General features: G+C 44.1%; 1 protein-coding gene across 3 annotated transcripts in view; it reads left to right on the top strand.

Annotated features, from left to right (window-relative positions):
• The window catches only part of THRB (thyroid hormone receptor beta), a 332,868-nt gene that overhangs the window by 237,273 nt on the left and 75,862 nt on the right, over positions 1–19,733 (top strand). For all 3 annotated transcript variants that reach the window (XM_037070685.1, XM_037070683.1, XM_037070684.1), the window contains exon 3: positions 399–462. In XM_037070685.1, the coding sequence (XP_036926580.1) occupies positions 441–462 (22 nt within the window). In that variant the 5' untranslated portion in view covers positions 399–440. The remainder of the gene's footprint in view (positions 1–398; positions 463–19,733) is intronic.

Here is a 19,733-nt window from a genome sequence, read left to right as displayed (position 1 = left end):
TCATCTGGGCATGCTTCCCAAATGCAGGGCTGATGGAGTAGATTTGAGATGGGACCCAAATTTCTAACACGCTCCCAGGCGAGGCAAGGATCCAGATTAAAGACTCGAATACAGGCATCACAGTGACTCCTGGGGAAAACGCCAAGTCAGTGGCTGGTAGCTTTCTCTAAAACTTGCAAATAGACATGCAATCTTGAATAAAACATTATTTTTAAAAATCTGTTTCTAGAAGGAACCCTGAGATCCCATAGACTTACACTCCTCCCATAGCCCCTAAGCTTCAACTTCCATAGCTCTGACTCAGGACTCTCAAACTGCTGATTAATGCATGTGGTATTGTTTGGTGGAAAATGCAGGTGATGACCTGTGGTGTTTCTTTCTTGTCTTTTTCTCTGTAGGAGACGTCAGTGACAGAAGGGGTCCAGAATGATTGCTAACCTATGACTCCCAACAGTATGACAGGTACCTGTACTTTTTACATTTTGTGTGTGTGTGTGTCTCCATTTCGGTTCACTAAAAGAGAAATGTAAGGTGTCTAGAAGGCCAACCTGAGAGTCTTTGCAAAATAATTTCCAAACCAACAAGTGTTATTCATTGCAAATGCATCCTGGGAATACATCCCTCCAAATCGGCTTTTGGATTCAGAAACTAGGAGATGTGTCACCACCACTGATGTGAGCGGGAGGACATGATAATTCACTGTCAAAGGCTAGGTTTTAGCCACTGTCGGACCACCCCTCCACACTAAACCCATTTACTCTTTGCGTTCGTTCAGACCAAGATAGTAAATGGCTCTACAGGCTTATAGACCAGCATCCAGGCATCTTTCCCAAAGCAGGCTGTCTAGTCCACTCAGCAGTTTTGTCAGAATGGAGTATGATTCGATCACAAAAGGGAAAGTAAGCTAGGAACTCTCAGCAAGGGGCCCAGGAGCAACAGAATGGCCCCCGAGGAGCGTAAGGTTGCAGGAGCGCGACCTCCCTGTGCAGCACGCAGAGCGGGAGCCGCAGACTGAAAGCCCCCGGCTGGCCCAATGCACCCGTGCCTGGAGCAGACCGGGTGTACAACAGACTCCTCTCTGCAAAGGAGCCCTTCCTCCTCTCTAGGCTGTCACCGACAAGCAGAGATGCAGCCCAGTGTGGCCAGAGGTTTTGAACATTCAAAAGAAATCCGGGCCTTCAAGAAAATATTTCCAATTATAAGTGTAAGCAATCAATGTATAAACATACCAGAAACTCACGGGCCAGTCAAGACGTCTGCTGACTAGAATCACCCCTCGGACTGTCCAATGACAGCCTCTGCCAACCACCTTCCAGCCCAGCACCAAGCCCATGACAGTCCTTTTAGTTACCATGGTGGGAGGGCAGGTACCCGTAGACATGGCATGTCATGGTGCGCCCTCACTTTGAATAATCCATTTATGTCACCTCCCTACTGAGTGACAAATAAGTGTACAGAGCTATTTCTCCCAGAACTCATTCCCCTGTAGAATTGAAACACTGGAGCTCTCTGCCTTCCAGAAGTTTACAAGCCGTCTGTAATGGCCATAACGTTACATCTCCTGGCATCGCTGCCCTGTCTCTCTCCCCATTTACACTTGAGTTCCTGGCACCTGGGGGAGCCAGACCATGCTTCACGCCCTTAGGAAGTGCGGGTCTCAGAATCACCTTCTCATCTTAATTCTCATTAACAGCCACCAAGAGCACCCACTCCCGTTTCTATTCCACTGCCAACCTGGCCAATATTCTCCCCCACTTCAATTTCACACTCTTCTATGTCATAAACCTGCTCAATCCATGGAAAATTTCTACAGAGCGAGCTTAGCCAAGCCTCCATGTTAATGCTGCTCTGAGCAGGCCTTGCAACCAACACTGATGGCAAAGGCTTTGCAGCCCCAGGTGTGTGTGTGAGTGCACAGATGCGACAGCAGTGCAAAAAAACAAGGAAAAGTGTCCCCCTCTGACAAGGGACAATGCGGGGTCCAGTGCTACACAACAGTAGCTCATGATAAAATACCTCCCTGATTAAGCCTCCAAAGTTACAGCCTCAAAAAACATACCCTCCTGAAACATATGAACATGACAAAACTTGGCATAAACGTGGGTGATCCAATGGATTTTTCTTGCTCTGAGGTTGGTTCTAGATATAGTACTGAACAGCCGCCCCAGATCCTTCAGAGCAGGGGCTAGGGAGTGAATATCTCTGGCTTCACGTTGTACTCAATTCTGCCATTGTAGCATGACAAGCCATGGACTCTATAAATAAGCAAATGGGCTTGGCTGGGTTTCAATAAATCTTTATTTACAATACAGGTAGCAAGCCAGCTTTGGCCCAAGAACTACTGTTTGTGGACCCCTGTTCTAGAGTCCAAGATAGTCCAGACCATCTTGCTATTGAGCAGAACCCCCCAGACCCAGTCAGCTGATGACCAGGACTGGGCTAGACTCTGGGCTCACTCCAGAACAATCCTGGACCAGGCCAGCCATCAACCAATCTCGTGGAAGCTGGATGCTTTTCTTGCAGGCTGGGCTGGAACCTCAGCTGCCTCCCAGGGGAGCAGGGGACTTCTGCTTCCCAGCATTTGCTTCACAGAGTAGAAACTCACAGTAGTTCTGTTTTCAAACGGAATCTACGCCATACACATGTGTCCACATGTTAATGGACTCAGCTGAGAAAATCATCACTTTAGATTCTTTGTGGATGAAGTAAAAGTGCCCTTTTACCCTCTCTCTTTTGCTGTGGTCTTGGACTAAATGTTTATTTTAAGAAACCTAAAGGGAGACCATAATAAAGTTGTAAGACATCACAACTAAGCGCTTGCTTTAGTAGCATAATTTAAAGGGTAAATATGCATAGTTTCTCCTTTGAAACACATGCTAGGTAATATTATTGTGATGCAATATAGAAAATCAGTTAACCTTTATGAAAAGAAAACCATTGTTTAAAATGAACAGGGAAAAAGAACACAATCTATTTTCCTGAGACCAAGCAAAGCAGCGTTTTCACATAAAGAGCCACCTCAGACGCAATGCTTGTTAAAGTTATATGTTTTATATTAACTCAAGCGGAAAATTGTTTGTTTTCTGGGGCTATTTAATTTCAGCTCTGATGGAGTTGGATTGTGCCAAAATTTTCTCATTGATTTATTTCACCTAATTTGAAATTAGGACTGTACGAAATAACTCACTGAAAAATACTGATTTGTAAAGAAGAATGTAGGAAAGCACCTTAATATATTTTATTCGTCCAGAATTAAATGCTGCTTCCTAGATGATCTGAGGGGAATTCTGCTAACATTTATGGCATTATAATGAGCTCTACTTTGCATAAAACCATGATTCACAGCATAAAGGAGTTTGCTCTAAACTATGAATACCTAAAATGCTAACTGGTGAAGTTAGAGGCCTTTTTGGCCTTGGTTGAAAAGGAAACCGAGAACTCAGACCCCTCTAAACGTGCCCGAAAGGCCACACAAGGATCTGCTGTATTGGCACTGAGCCAGGCTTCATGAAATTATTTTGTGATATAAAGTTAGTCCTGTTACAAAGTTGCCTGTGGTTGTTTTTTTCTCAAGGCACCACTGTCGAGGGCATCCCAGGTAGCAGGGGAGGGATGTCTGTGAGGATGCCACAGGGGCTCACTCTGTCGTTGCCCAAGGATGCTCACGGTCATCCTCGCAGTGTCTGCTCGCTTGTTTGTTTGTTCAGGTGGGGTTTCTGTTAAGCAAGGTGAAGAATTACATAGGCTTTTTTCAACTTAATGTTTCCCGCTATTCTCGAGGTTAAATATTTTTCATGTAACTAAGCAAATTACGTAATCTGTCTAGGCCTTGAATTCGTGTCAATTAAATGAGAAAAGTGAGGATAATTAATCTCTAGTTTCTCTTTCACTTTTAAAACTAGATTACCTAGACTTTACATTTGAAGATGTGGAAATCACACTGCCATAAATGATGACATGGGCGCAGCCGTGTCTGGGTAAAGGAAAGGGACCCTGGAGCAACGTGGTGTTGTTTTGAGACTATCCTACTGGGCAAATTTTTCAGTCAAACAAAGCATTTAATTTGGGAAAACTCGGTACTTTATTGTAAAGCCCATGTCGTTTTTCAAAGGCGGCTCTATAGGTGTTCCTCAGGCATTTCAACTGCTCCTCAATGACCATGTCATTCCTTCAGAAAGAGAATCACAAGCCCTACCCGAGTAGCTCAGTTCGTTAGATTGTCATCACAATGCAGCAAGGTTGTGGGGTCAGTCCTTGACCAGGGCACATACAGGAATCAACCAATGACTATAGCAATAAGTGGAACAACAAACTGATGTTTCTCTTCGTTTCTGTCTGTCTTTCCTTTTATCTCTCTCTTTCTCCCCCCTCCCCAATTCCTTTCTCTCTCTAATAATAAGGAAGAAGGAAGGAAGGGAGGAAGGAAGGAAGGGAGGGAGGAAGGAAGGAAGGAAGGAAGGAAGGAAGGAAGGAAGGAAGGAAGGAAGGAAGGAAGGAAGGAAAAAAGGGAGGGAATCGCTATGGTACTTACTATATACTACAACCTAAGTAGAATGTCTTTTCATGGGATCAGAAAGTTGTCGACAGCAAAATAACAGCACGCCCAAGTGTTACTAATGTCAAGAGTGTACATTTTGTTAAGATGTCCCTTTGTCAGTAAATACTAAAACAGAATTTTGTTCATGGCTACTTAGTCCTCCATCATAGAGTGACACATATCGGTCCCTAATTGCTAGGCCTTTATGTTATGCAAGTAATCTTCTAATGAACTGCATTGTTCATAATGTTGCTCCTCTGATATTTCCTCAGGACCAAATCCTACTCAGTAAAAGGAAATGCTAGGGCAGAGGGACTGAACGTCTTTAAACCTATTCTGTTGCGAAATTGTAACCAGATTATTGGACCAGTTGAGACACTGGCCCATCAGCAGTAATTAGCCACTTCATCACATACTCTCCAACTTTGGATTTGGGGGGGGTAGTTTTTTTTTTTAATCCTCGACCGAGGACATTTTGTTCACGGCTTTTTAGATAGAGGGCAAGAGAGAGAGGGAGGGAGAGAAAGAAACATCGTCTCTAATGAATATGTGGTGCTATTTTGCATGCAGTGAGCCAAGAGTTATTTTCCTATGCCACCCCCACCTGCCACACCCCCAGCTGGAAAGTCCCAGGCTTGTGTTTGATCCATCTTGGCTTTTGTTTCCAGTCTTGGCCTTGAGGACATATTCTTGCCGTGAAATCTGGCTGCGCTATAGAAGGGAAATGCGTGTGCAAGTCCAGCTCCCACCATGGTAGAGTGCAGATGCATTCTCGCCCCGATGCTGATGCTGAGCTCAGAGTCCCTTCCTCCAGCCCTCACATTTTACACACCAGTAGCCCAAGGCCCGTGTGCTGAAGTTGGTTGCCCTACGTCACCACAGTGAACAGCTGAGTGTTTGGACCATCAGCTCCCCCTGCAGCTGCCATTGAGAAGTTTTTAAAAACCATTGGTTTCCCACCATTCGATTTCATTCTGCTCAAAGTGGGGTTTTCCATTTTCTGCCAAGACCTTCTTGGTATTCTCACCACCACCACCTCCCTTGAATCCTTTGGTTTCAAACATTTTACTTGCCAAACTGCATTTACTAAGTAATAAAATTCATTGCCTGTGTTTAGTAACCAAAAGCATATGTAATCTAATATTTTTCATGAGAACTGATGTTCCCACACTACACAGACATATAGAAAAATTGCTGTATATTTTTAATAATCAGAAGGCATATGATTTTTCATGAAAATGGCATAGGCTGCTTCATGTCATTGTATAATTTTCCTTGGGCTTTTTCAAACTTTACAAATTGCTTGTAGTTTTTCTCAGTACTATTTTTATGAACCTCAAGTTAAGGGCTATTTGCATGAGAAAATTCTGAATATTCTGTGCTCTAATTTTCTCAACTCTAAGTAGGAGTTATACTTCTATAATATTTAGCTAACTAGAACTGTAAATGAAGCCATCAAAATTCCAATTACTGCTGGCACTACCTTTAATCAAAAAGTCTTCCAGTATTATTATAAAATCGTTCTTCAAAGATTATATCTATGTAAATGAATATAAAAGAGCCTATCGTAGTAATGCATAATGAAAATACTCATGAGAATTTCAATCATTTGATACTGCACACCAAATCAGATCAAAAAATCATTGGCATAAATCAGAACATTAGTAAATTCTTTGAGTTTTTTCAACAGAAAATCATAATTAAATTTAACATGAGAGCATCGAAGAGAAGGGATTCTAGGCATATACACACAACGAGGAAGCAGTCTTAACCTTTAAGGAGCTCCAAGTCAAGAGATATCACAGTTTCTGAACGTATCAACACATAATTTTTTAACATCTAAGAAGACTTACAGAGGTTTGGAATTAGAAGAAACCTTAGAGACCATCTGACCCAACACCCTGAAATTGCTTGTGGAAAAACTAAGCCCATAAACTCAGACTAATGAACATGCCATAGGCCATTCAGCAATGTATCACACAGGTATTTTTTCTTTTTATTGAATTTATAGGGGTGACTTTGGTTAACAAAATTGTAGAGGTTTCAGGTGTGTAATTCTATAATACACCATCTGTACATACAGACATTTTGGTTGTTCTCGGTGATTCTTCACACCTCTCACTTTTAAGCTTCCATTGATTTTGATTGCATTTGCAGAGGATTTGATGACAGAAAAGATAAGAATGCTATTGGGCATCAGGGAGGGCCTATTAGTAAAATAATGCTCTCTTCTGCAACAAAGTGAACCCCAAAACATCAGCGACTTCATACAAAAGAATTTTGTATCTGACTCTTGTGGAGTCTGGTGTCACATGGTCTTGGTCGGTGGGCGATGTTCCCTGTGATCATCTGGGGACCTATGCCCCTTCTTTCTTACATCCTCATTTACCTCTAGGACTTCAGAATTTTGTTTATTCAGCAGGAGAAGGGAGAAAAGCAAACAAAAGGCTATATGAAGTTGTTTTATGGGCCAAGCCTAGAAGGGGTGCCAAATGCTTTTATTCATACCATTGGCTGGAACTCAGTCACATGGCCATATCTCACTGCAAGGGAGTCTGGGAAATGTAGTCTAGCTGTGTGCCCAGGAAGTAGGGAATGCACAGGTGTTGATGACGAATCTGTGTCACAAGTGGCTATATAAATGTAGGATAATATTATGGAACTAAGTGAGGTCAGGAAGGACTTAGTCTTTATATTGGAATCATCTTCTTATTAAAAAAAATAAGTGTGTTACAGTCCTCCAAACCTTCTTTGGGTAGCATTAGCATCTCTAGGCACAGCAAGGATTACCGATTTTGCCTACTTTCCTAGTTGCTTCTAGAGTTGATGTGTTACAGTTAAACAAACAGACTTTGGAGTCATGTGTCCTTGGATTCAAATCCCCACATATCGATCTCATGAATTTGAGCACATTGCTTGAGCTTTTGTAATCTCCATTTCTGTACTGTAAAATAGGGACATAAAGCCTCTTAGAGCTTCGGTGAGACTCTAATTAAATCAGTCGGTAAACAGGTACTGCGAGCCTCCTCTGTGACAAGTCCTGGGGCACAATCTGGGGAAACAGTGGAGATTTAAAACAAAGGCACAGAGTCCAGATGAATAAATGTGTCACGGCCATTGTCAGCAGCAGGCACTCAATAAACATGAGTGTTCTTGCTCCCTCCCCTTACACCTTCCAGTGCATGATCTGCAAATTTGATGTGGTTTCTTTTGGGAGGGGGGGATGCCCTGTGCACCTAAGCTATGAAGATAGGTTTATCCGTAGAAATTCCAAATAGAATAATTTAGTGAATAATGACACATCTGAGAGGTTGAGGGGTCAAGTGGAACAATGTCTTGAATGTTCCCATTGCCTTGGATAGAATTGACAGGGAGAGAATTCTATGAAGTGTGTTTAATGGGCAAGGGCTTAAGACATGATTTGAGCTACAAACAAATACTGGTTCAGTTCGAACAAAAGTCAATGGAGAAGCATCAAAGCTGAGAGCCCTCTTCAAGGCTGGTGGCCTTTAACTGCAGATCAGAGAAAGGTCTTCAGCAGTGGAGCATGGGCCCCTGAGGGTCAGAGGGCAATACGCTGCAGTGGCCTCTCCTGCTTGCTGACGGGTCAGGAAGAGCATGCAGACTCCCCACAAGAAACAAGAAGACAATATCTGCATCCTCCCCCACTGTCTGCACTGCTGAGGCCTTGGTCTTCAGACTTCTTGAGAGACCCCACCCGGGGAATCCTCACCCCTCCCTGGCCCTCCTTGACTCCTTGTCTCTTGGCTCTTGTTTTATTGCTTCCTCTGATTTCCAAATAGGCCAGAGGAGCTTTATATTTGTGCTGTTTGAAACCCTGCCTGTATGTTTAATACTCTTGTTTCATTGTTTCTATGAAACTCTGTTTTATTTCTCTTTACTTGCTTTTATCTTTTTCTTTTAAGTACAGAATAGGATGGTGGGGAGGGCCAGGAAAATGATGAGGACAAGATCAGAAAAGTATATACCATCTTCACTCCAGTTATCTCTGCACCAACCATTTTTAATGCCCCCAAACCATATCTTCACATTGCTGACCCCTTAAAATGCAATGGAAGGGCCAAGGGCACAGGCCTGTGATTAGATCCACTTGGGGACCAGAGTGGCTCTACCTCTTCACTGTGACCTTTGGTAGTTGCTTTTCCTTTCTTAATATTCAGGTTTTTTTTCATCTGCAAAATGGAGCCAATCTTTATTTAGTTGAATATTAGCATAAGGGTCAATAGAAATAATGGAATGTGCTTAGCACCATGTCTGAAATATTGCAAGCCTCACGCAATAAATGACAGATGCGGTCATCAACCACCCCCATCTTCTCGGTTCCTCCAGGCCAAATGCACCTCCCCTGCCAGGAAAGCTTAAGGAGACAGAAGCAGCTGTCCTGTTATCTTGTTTCAAAAACAGAGGATGGGTCGGATGCATTCTATAACCAAGTGCCATCCAGCTTTCCTGAATAACCCATTTCGTAATTGAAGAAACCGTCATAAGTGTGACTCAGAAATGGGTCCCCAGTGCCACATTACAGGTCTAATTCTTGAGAACTATCCATTCATTTTGAATATCCCTTTGGGGTGTTTGTGAAAATCTATTACTAAGGCTTCTAGAATCCGTTTGCTGCTGGCCCACCTCCACAATACATCTAACTATGTCATTCCTACCTTTACAGACAAGTCTTGCTACAAGAAGACTCAGGATATATTGGCCAAACCTGTGATTGGCTTCGTCTCTGTTTTCAGGCAGGGGCAGTTGTCGCCATAGTGCATTTCCTCTCCTTTCAAACTACGCAGTTCAGAGTACGTGTAATTGGGACCGGCTTAAGATCCCACATTTCCAAGATTAAGAATATGCTGTGCTTTCTGACCCTGTCAGGCCCCAGCCCATCACAAGAACTTTCCATGTGTCACAGATTGGTTGAAGAAAGGCCTTTGGTCTCCAGATGCACTGACCAAGAGGAAAAGAATTAGATTGGCCCGAGTATGGGGCTCCTGGACCAGGCTCAGGGTGGCCCCATCTGATGATAATTTCACCAAACACACTTCCTAAATAGTCGTCTCCATTCACTCTCCCTCTCCTTCTCTCTCTCTCTCTCTCTCTCTCCGTCTGAGGGTCTATCCACCTGGCACCCTTATAGATTTTACCACTGTCCTCCACTCCCTCAGTTCACATCATACCATACTGCCAGAATTGCCCATGAACCATAGAGTACCATCGTTTGCCACCACCTAGGGCTGATTTAGAAAGTCTGCCCATTACCTTGGCATAAGGAATCATCTGAATGCTTTGGCCCCGGACTATTTTATCCTAAGTAATCAATCAATAGTTGTGTTAATCTTGATGACAGGTTGTAGGTATGAAAGGAAGGTGCTGCTTGTTCTGGAAATAAGAAGCTTGCTAGATGAAGGCTACCTGACCTCACTGCTTCCCGCTGCACTGTCTCAGCCTTCCCTGTGTCAGGGGAGAGGCTGCTGATGGAACTTTGTATTAGATGTCAACACATCTGCAAGGTTCAAGGCTTGGTTTTGCTTATAACTGTCCATATGGCCTTGATCGAATGAGGCCACCTTCTCGGACCTCGATTTCCTTTTTTACGAATTAGGTGTTTGAACGCATGTGAGCCTCAAGGTTTTTGTAGCCCCAACTATTCCCTGAATTTTACTACTCAGAGCCCATTGAACAAGGACCAATTGAGCTAGAGAGTTTGCCTCTGAAAACTCACCATGGACTATTGCTGCACCTCAAGCTACCATCCATGTCCCTCGCTGATGGTCAGAAGAACAAAGGTGAAGTGGGAACAGGGTAAAATGATTCAGGAAGTCAACCCAGTGTGGGTTTGCCAAGTCAGGGTCCCTTTGGTTTGGTTTCATATACTGGCATAAAGATCAAAACCTTACGTTTCCATGTCTTAAAATGAGAAGAAATGACTCAAAGCTCATCTCCACTAAGTATTTCATTCATGCTGTCTCGGGATCACTTACTTTAAATAAAAGCCTACTCAGTATGCCATTCAAATACAGGTCCACTTAGGCTCACAGAGAGAAGACAGCCTGGGACTTAGGGTAACAGGGACGTTTCAAACACCTAACAAATGAGCCCTATCATAACAAAACCTACAAGTCACTATTGTTAATAAAAAGAAAGTAAATAAGGCTTGTTTGTGGCACAGGACGTTTCTTTACTTGCTGGAAAGCTATCGTGATCAATGCCAATTGCAAATGATTGATTGTAATAAAAAATATTAATGATTATATTCCAGTGAAACCACATCACAGATTTGCTTACACATATTATGACTTCAAAAAGTGAGCAGTTCTTTGTGAATTTCACCAGCTTTCCATCTACAAAAAGAGAAGTGTCCGCGTTAATTGTAGCACCCTTGCTAAAATTTCACAGCTTGGAGCTGAGTTTAAATTAGTGAGTCACTTAAAATACAGGTGTTCCTGCTGGTGCTGAATCTATTAGTCATTCCTGCCTCAGGGTGTATTAATTCAGTGAGACTATTTCCTGGAATCAGTCCCACTGATATTCAGGGAGGAAATGATGGAAAGCCCTAAAGGAGGAACTCCAGTGCCTTGAGGTCAGAGTAAGAGTACTTTGAATCAAAGGCCCCAAGAAACTCACTCGCCGCACAATTCTGCCTAAGGCAAGGTTTCTCAACTCTGCATTATTGACTCAGGGGCAGGTGGACAATTCTTTGTTGTGGGCGGGGCTGCCCTGTGCATCTGTAAGATGTTTAGCTGCATCCCAAGCCTCCACCCACTAGATGTCAGTAGGGAACACACACAGAGACCCAAATTATAACTGCCAAAAATGTCTCCAGACATGGCCCACTGTCCCCAGGAAGGTAAAAAACCCGGTTGAGGACTGTCAACCTTGAGGCAGCCCTGCAGGCATTTGTGATAACTGCAGTGTCTCTATCTCCACTACGTGGATCCACCCAATAACCCTCTTAAGAGGTAACCTGTAGGAATGGAATTTTTCCTCCAGAAGCTTCCTCCTCACTTTGACAGTGTCCTTCTCCCTCCTCCCCTTTTTCTCATCTCTCCAGGCAAATGTAGCCCTAGAATTGAGACTGTTGTGAACGAGGCAGTCCCAGGAAGCACACTGCCTGTTCTGCTTGGGGCAGCAAGTCTGGATCATCTTATGATGCCTTTCATTTAACTCACCACATGGTTCTAAATAAACAGTAAAGAGAACACACAGACACCGTGTGTTTGGGTTGAAGAGCACTTTGGTACCACCATTTGGGAGCTCGGCTCTCTCTGCAGAAGTTGTCATCTGCAGACACAAACCAGACAAACGAAATTAACTGCTAACAGCACAATAGTTTTTCTTTTTTGGTTACTGTTTGGTCAGAAAATATCTCAGGCCAGACTTAAGCTGCCACTTTTTTCCCCCACAAACTATGCCTTTCAAGTCCCCGAGCATCAGTGGTCTCAGGCGTTGTTGTTTCATGGTCGGAATCAGACAAATCATTTGGACATAATGTCCTTCCTACTTTTCTAAATAAATATGTCCTTTGACCCCATTCTTTTTGAGGAGAGATTTTGCTTCCTGAATCCAAGTTTCCTAAGGAAGTAGATGGAACTCTTTCCGAGCAGTATTTGTGCTAAGAGATGGTCCATCAAAATTCCATAGGATTTGCCATGTGCCATCGGGCCAGCTGGGCCCGTATTGAAGAAGAGTCAGCAGGGCACAGCAATGCCCCTTTACTAGCTTTGGGACTTGTGGGCAACTTGTTTACTTGTCTGGGCTGCAGTTGTCTTGGCTGTAGAATGTAGCATAGTAGTTACGAAAACAGCTTTCCATTCGCTTTCTGTAACTTTGGACAACACCTTTAGCTCTCCCAGCCAAAGTCTCCCACCTGTGAAATGGACGAGTAGCAACATCTCCTTCACAGCTATCGTTATCATGGGTAAATAAAGCCCAGATGCACCATGCCTGGCACACAGTAGGCCTTCCACAAAGGTTAGTTCTCACCATCCTAAACTCAACATGAAATGATCCTTTTGTGAGTTCCAAATTATTTAGGGGTCTTTTAAACTTTCGGATGGGCAGCTAGAAAACAAAGTAACTCTTTCTTAGCTTGGTTGTTTTAATCATTTGCTTATTTTTGCCTCTTTTCCAAGTGTTTTCAGCCTCTTGGAGGCAGAGCCTGTACCATCATGAGGATTAACTTTTCGAAAAATCATCGCCAGCAGCCAGTGTGGGAAACAAGAGACGCAACAGCTGTCTCTTGTTCAATAAATTTACTGGAAGAAAAGACATTTTAATTAGAAAAACAGCCCTTAGTGTTTGAGGTATAGAGTAAAAATGTCAGAATTTGAAAGGGTGTTGAGATGGAGCGATAAATCCTTGTTGTATACTAAAAACCATATGTGTTCAGTTAAAAGACCGACCACAGGACAAGGAACCAGAAGACCCATCTCAGCTCTTCTTCTGTCTGGGTTACTTTGAGTAAGGAAGGGTCCTCTCTGTGCTTCGGTTTCTGTATTTCAAACCTTTCACTATGTATTTTAGTCCCCAGAATTTACTTCTTTTTCCTGTGGTGATCATTTGGAGCTGACTTCCCATAGACAGGTAAGGATGACTTGGTTCGCTAGACCTCCTTGAGTTCAGGTCCTGACTTGATCATTTAGTCACTGTGTGACCTTGGGCAAGTTGTTCAACCTCTCTGTGGCCCACTTTCCCCATCTAAAAAAGTAAGGATACTGCCCTGGATGGTGTAGCTCGGTGGATTGAGTGTGGCCTTCAAACCAAAGGGTCACCAGTTCAATTCCCAGTCAGGGCACATGCCTGGGTTGCGGGCCAGGTCCCCGGTTGGGGGCACATGAAAGGCAACCATGCATTGATATTTCGCTCCCTCTCTTTCTCTCTCCCTTCCCCTCTCTCTAAAACTAAATAAATAAAATCTTTAAAAAATAAATAAATAAAAATTAGGAAATGAGGATACTATTTCTACCTTACAGAGTTATTGTGAAGATTACATTTTAAGTGTTCGGAATGGGTGCCTGTCATATAGGAAGTGTACTTTAATGTTAGATAGTTCATTTATTATTTTGTCTACTGTCTCTAGAGAGGGAAACCTTACACAGATGAAATTATAATCAGAATTCTTGGTGTTTGGGGTTTTTCCATTTTATGAACCAAATTTACCAATAAGCATTTAGGAAATAAAGACATCAAAGGCCCATACATCCTTTTCACTTTCCTAACCTGCAATCCATCAAACCCTCCTTTCCCTCTGATTCCTGAGTAGGAAAAATCTCCTCCGTGTAGTAAATATTTTAAATGGGGCAACCACACATTGCACAAATTCTATCTACTTTAGGTGGAGACGGTGTCCCCAGGACAGCATCTCAAGCATCAGAGTGCCCGTGAATCACACAAGGACCTTATTAAAATGCAGATTCTGAGTCACCGATTCTAGGACCAGAATCCCACATTTCTAACAAGCTCCCAGGTGACACAGACGCCACAGGTCCTCAACTGCACTTAGAAAGTCACAAAGTCATTTGGGGATGAAGGGCGCAGGGGGACACACCTGACCCTCATCGGGGCAAGCAGGTTGGGGAGGAGCAGGCCTGTGGGGAATCATTGCCAGATGCCTCCCCAACCCCAGCCTTGCCAGCTCTTTTTTAATTAAAAAGTTTAAGAAAAAGGCCCTGGCTGGTGTAGCTCAGTGGATTGAGCGCAGGCCTGCAAACCAGACGATTGCGGTTCGATTCCCAGTCAGGGCACATGCTTGGGTTGCAGGCCAGTTTCCGACAGGGGCCAGTTCCCTGCACGGGATGCACGAGAAGCAACCATACATTGATGTTTCCTTCCTCTCTCCTTCCTTTCCCCTCTAAAGATAAATAAATAAAATATTTTTAAAAAAAGTTTAAGAAAAAACCCAAAAGGTATGAAAAAGACAGTAGAAACCTCCCCTTCTCTCGATTCCCCGAACCTGTGAAAACATCATAGAACAGACTGCACCCAACGGTTGACCCTTCTGCAATGCTGAATTGTCTTTCACAGCACTGCACGTGGGAAGCACTTTAATGTTCCCCACCGTTTCCGCTGCTGGGCCAGGACCTCTGAGGGGCCGACGCTACGCCAGATCCTTCTAGGGAGCCTCACACACCCTACCGGGGTCCTGTCGTACCACGAGGGCCCCTTGGTGAAAGGTGGTTTGGGAGTATTTAGTAGTGTTCTGAGGGCCTGAAAACAATCTGCTAAGCTCCTTCTCTCAAACACTGCTCACCTGTCTAAAAGCGAGCCTGCTGCACAATCAAGAGTAAGGAAGACTCACATGCTGTGGCAGCGTTTCCCAATCCTGAACCAAAGGGAAACCCAGACTTCTCCAGGGTGGGGTGCTTGCTCCGCAGATGAATTCCGCCTTGATCTTAATCCTAGTTACTTATTTGCACAAATGTATATATGTATGTGTGTGTGTGTATANAGCTCCTTCTCTCAAACACTGCTCACCTGTCTAAAAGCGAGCCTGCTGCACAATCAAGAGTAAGGAAGACTCACATGCTGTGGCAGCGTTTCCCAATCCTGAACCAAAGGGAAACCCAGACTTCTCCAGGGTGGAGTGCTTGCTCCCCAGATGAATTCCGCCTTGATCTTAATCCTAGTTACTTATTTGCACAAATGTATATATGTATGTATGTATGTATATATATATATATATATATATGGAAGATGGCAGCAAGATTCTAGGAAAACCCGGAGGAGGGGAATCTGCAGGCCTATACGCGGCTCTGCTTTGCTGACACCAGCGTGTATTTTTGTCCATTTTGTTAATCCCCGAGTGTACTTTATGGAAAGAGCATGTGTGCTTTGCAGCCCAGTAATGAGACTGCCTTTACGGTGTGATGTATAAAATTGATCCGATCGCCTAAAAGCCACATTGTGCCTTTCTCTCTGAGAAACTATAAATCTCAAAGTTTACTCTTTACCCACAAATTATGCCCCAGTTCTGGTTTCCAAAGTGAGAAAAGATTCACATGCATTTCCTATTTTGAGAAGGGGTATCTCACTTTGCGGGAGCATAAAATGGGGCCACTCTTCTAAGCTACCTTATGGGGTTTTTTCAAAAAATGTGGGTTCGGGCTGGCAATGAGAATAAACACCATGATCGGAACTTTCCTCCAGGAGAAATCTAATCCTGGCAGTAAACATCTGTTCCTTTTTATGTGCATTTGTGGCTCTTTAATATGGACATTTGTGACCGCCGTAGCTTTGTTAATATCCTAAATGGAATCTCGGCGGCCTTTAGAGTAATTACCTCAAAGGTTGAGTCACCCGACCTGAGGCTTCTCTGATTAAATTCGTATGAATTATGGAAAACCAGTGGCCGCTCCTAGGGGAGGGTTCCATTGTGTCCTCCGGAAAGTACTTTCCCAGTCTTCGGGGCCCTGGTCAGCGTTTCAGCAGTCAGCTTGTTCGCATGTGGTTAAATAATTATAAGGTCTTGCTCGTGAACTTGGTCACTGCCGTGCCTTGCAATTCCAAGTGAAGTTTCCACCATGATCTTTTAACTTTGTTTTATGCTGAACCTTAAAATAGATTCCTATGCCTTTCAAGGCTCTACACGCATACTTGTAAAAAAAAATTTAATGGTTTTAACTTATTATCAAGAGATTATCATTGTAGTGTCTAGTTTCAGAATAATTATTTGAGGTTTCTATAGCTATGATGGTTGTTTTTCATCTGGATGGTGGGTGCCTAATGGAACAGACAGGAAAACTGGAGAAGTAGGAGCAGCCAGATAAGGAAAAGATTTGTTTCTCTCTGAACAGCTCCCAGATCTCATTCACTTAATGGACTGAGAAACCCTGCCAGTGAAACAGGAGAAACCCTCTGCGATAGCAAACTTCAATTCATCTGCACACAGGGACCGAGAGGGCCAGTCTCAGCAAGAGGGAAAATAGGCAGGTGCCCAGTAAAAGAAAGACGAAACCATATAGCAGTGGAAAGCAGCCTACCTGAACAGAGAGGCTGATTTTACAAGGCCATGCCTACCAGGAAATATGTCTGAGCACACACTTCATGTAACCAGACCACAGCGGTGCGAGGGCCTCATCAGATCCTAGTTTATAAAGTCTTGGGACTAAAGCGGTGGGGTCATTCTCCAGAAGTATACATCCCTGTTGGAATGTTCGAGCACATCGCATGCCCCTCAGTATTCCATCCATCCATCTGTCCATCCCTCCATCCATTTGTTCATCCATCTATCCATCCATCCATCCATCCATTCATTTATAAATTTTTGAATAAAATAAAAATAAAAGGGTAGTGTCATCTTCTCAAACCCCAGTATCCAGTTTCTTTAGAGACCTCTGCACAGATCTGGAAATAGCCACAGACACATAGCACTTGGAAAGAGAAGGAAGCGAAGGAAGAGGAGTTTGGGGGGAACCACATGGGGACCTAGAGAAGACTGTGAGCAAGGGCACTTGGCTAAGCGGCGGGAGGATGGAACAAGGACAAGAAGGGGAAAGATTCTCCCGGCAATTTCCGTTTCCCACTGGGCTGAGAGGAGAGGAGGAAAGATGTGGACAGCTGCTGAGTTTAAGTCAAGTCCACTCAGGGCAGTGAGCATTCCTGAGTGGACCAGGCCCCATGCTACACGCTGGGTGGGTAGCTCAACAAACCGTGGTCCCAGCTATTAAGGAGTTCACAAACCTAAATAGGCAAATTAGTAATTACAGTACATTGTAACACATTCTAAGTAGAAACACGAGAACTGGTTCACATCCCTCCACCCTTATTTTCTCATTGGTTCAAATGACAGACACACTACCTAGTTCTTGGCATTGTTATGTAAGTGCTCATAGCTGTAGGAACTGCGAGCTGGGTAAAAAAGGTGTGGACACCACTGACATAATTCAGGCAGAGGAGGGCACATTCTTGCCTTACAGAAGAGATAGAAACAAATATCATAGGTATTCAGGGAAAAAATCTAAACAGGAAGAACAATTTGCCCAAAGTCATATGGCTAATAAATGGCAAAGCCAGGATCAGAGCCTTAACTAGCAGAGCCCACGTTCTTACCCACCAGCATGCTATTCTGCCTCTAGAAAGCAGAGCAGTTTCCATTTGCGCTAGCAGTTTGGGGAAGGTCATACTATTCATAGCAGAAAATCTGCATTGAATTAATTTTAGTAGTAACAAGTCCTTCTTGTTAGTTACCAGTGGCTTTCAGACAAGAAAAGAGGCAGAGAGCCTGTGCCAAAGATGATGTTTTTCTCTTTCCAAAGTTACTGGATTATTAGGGGACAATAAATATTAATCAGGGCATTGTGCTAGGCACTGTGAGGTGGCAGCAGCCAGCACTTGGTTAGGGGGCCAGTGTGTTTGCCTTACCTGACTGGTCTGAACCTCACCCTAGACCCCCATGTCTCCATTCAGCTTTGCCTTCCCCATTGCTCCCGGAACAGGGCCGGCCTAGCTGCCCCCTCACCCCAATTGCCAGGTGTCACCCCCCGGAATAAGGAAATCATACATGTATGCAAATGATTATATCATGAGGTGAAAAGTAGCACGTGAAGGGAGGTAGGTACATGGAAAGTGTTATGGGAGTTTGGAGGGCGGATGGATGCTTTCAGGGAAGTTCACACAGCAAGCTGGGCCTTGCAGGCTGAGTAGGGATCAAACCTCTGTCTTCCTCATGGTGTTGTCAGACCCAGCCTGCTGAGCAAGCCCGGTGTGATGGTGGCAGCCGGAAAGGAAACGCCCACCTCACCAAAACGCCTCTCCCCCTGCCTTGCACAGCAGGCAGGAGTCCAATCCTAGACATTCATTTCTTGGGCCTGGCCCTACGCTTTCCAGGTGTCCTTTCCAAAACACAGCTTCTGCTGGGAGGGATGGGTCCTCCCAGGGTATCTCAGCCTTCACATAGTGAGGTAAAGCCACTTACCAAATTCCTTTCTTTTGGAGATGTTCTTTGACAATCAGGTTGAAAGGAGACCTGAGTTTGGAGGATGTGGCAAAGGAAAGAGGCATTGGAAGCATAAATAACGAGCTCACACTTCATGAGGCAGGTGCTGTCCCAAGACCTCTGTGTGTATTAACCTCTTTAATCATCACACAATATGTCCTTAATCTTACAGACAAGGAAATTGAAGTAACAGAGAAGTGGAGTAACTTGCCGAAGGTCACAAAGAGATTTGCAAGTAGGCGATCTGCCCACAGAGGGGACTGAGCACCCACAGGACAACCTGAGAATAGCAAGTACTCAGGAGGAGGGAGAGAGGGGATAGGAAGGGGGTCAAAAGGAGACGGGAGGTCACCCAAAACAACCTGCTCTATACAAAGAGTCTGTTTAGGCCCAGGTGGTAATGATGGTGGTGGTGATGGTAGTGGTGGTGGTGAGGGTAAGAGAGCTATATGCATTAAGCATAATTTTTTATTAATAAAAGGAACATTGCTTTATTAAAAGTATTTCTCCTTTAGGCAGAAAGAGAAATATATGGCCACATGTATAATATAGATCAAATAGTCACAGCTGTACATGAAGAGCCCTTAATTACAAAATACTTCTATTTACATTCTTTCACTTGATCTTTATTAAAATCCCATGAGCAATATTAGATTGCACTTTTACAAGTGAAAAAAAACGGAGGCTTAGCTCAGAGAGAGGAGTTGATTTTCCCAAGATTAGACTCTTCGGCTGGAGCTCCGGTCTTCCAGTGCCCCCTCTGCTCCCTCCACTGAAACAGAGCCCCCTCCGTGCCCACCAGCTGCTCCAACCCATTCGGTTTTTCATCTTCAATCATATCATTGAGAAACACAGCCCTGATAGGTCCTTAAAAAGGGCACATGCAACCTTCATGTAACAGCAGAAAAGGGCTGGATCCTGGTAACTGCTGTTGGAGCATCCGGAGGTGGTTGGTTATCTAAGGGCTGGGAGAGGGGTGGTCCAGGCGGAGAGAAGAGCTTCTGCAAAGACGCTGACCTGTGGCCACGAGCTCACAGGCTAGAATCCCATGTGGTCGAAGGACAGAGAGGAGGGGCAGAGCCACAGAGAGGGGGGCTCAGCAGGACAGGAGGGATCAGCCCTGGGGGTGGTCCTAGGACTTTATTCCAGTATGAACGGGAAGCCGTCAGAAGATTTTAAGTGGCAGAGAAATATGCTCTGATGTGCATTTTTAAAAGCTTCCTCCGGCTGCTCTGCAGAGGACGGACT

This window comes from Sturnira hondurensis, unplaced genomic scaffold (assembly GCF_014824575.4).
Source record: "Sturnira hondurensis isolate 20B ecotype Veracruz unplaced genomic scaffold, ASM1482457v3 Scaffold0019006, whole genome shotgun sequence".
NCBI lineage: Eukaryota > Metazoa > Chordata > Mammalia > Chiroptera > Phyllostomidae > Sturnira > Sturnira hondurensis.
Note: the sequence above shows the minus strand (reverse complement) of the source record. Positions and strands in the feature narration are given on the sequence as shown.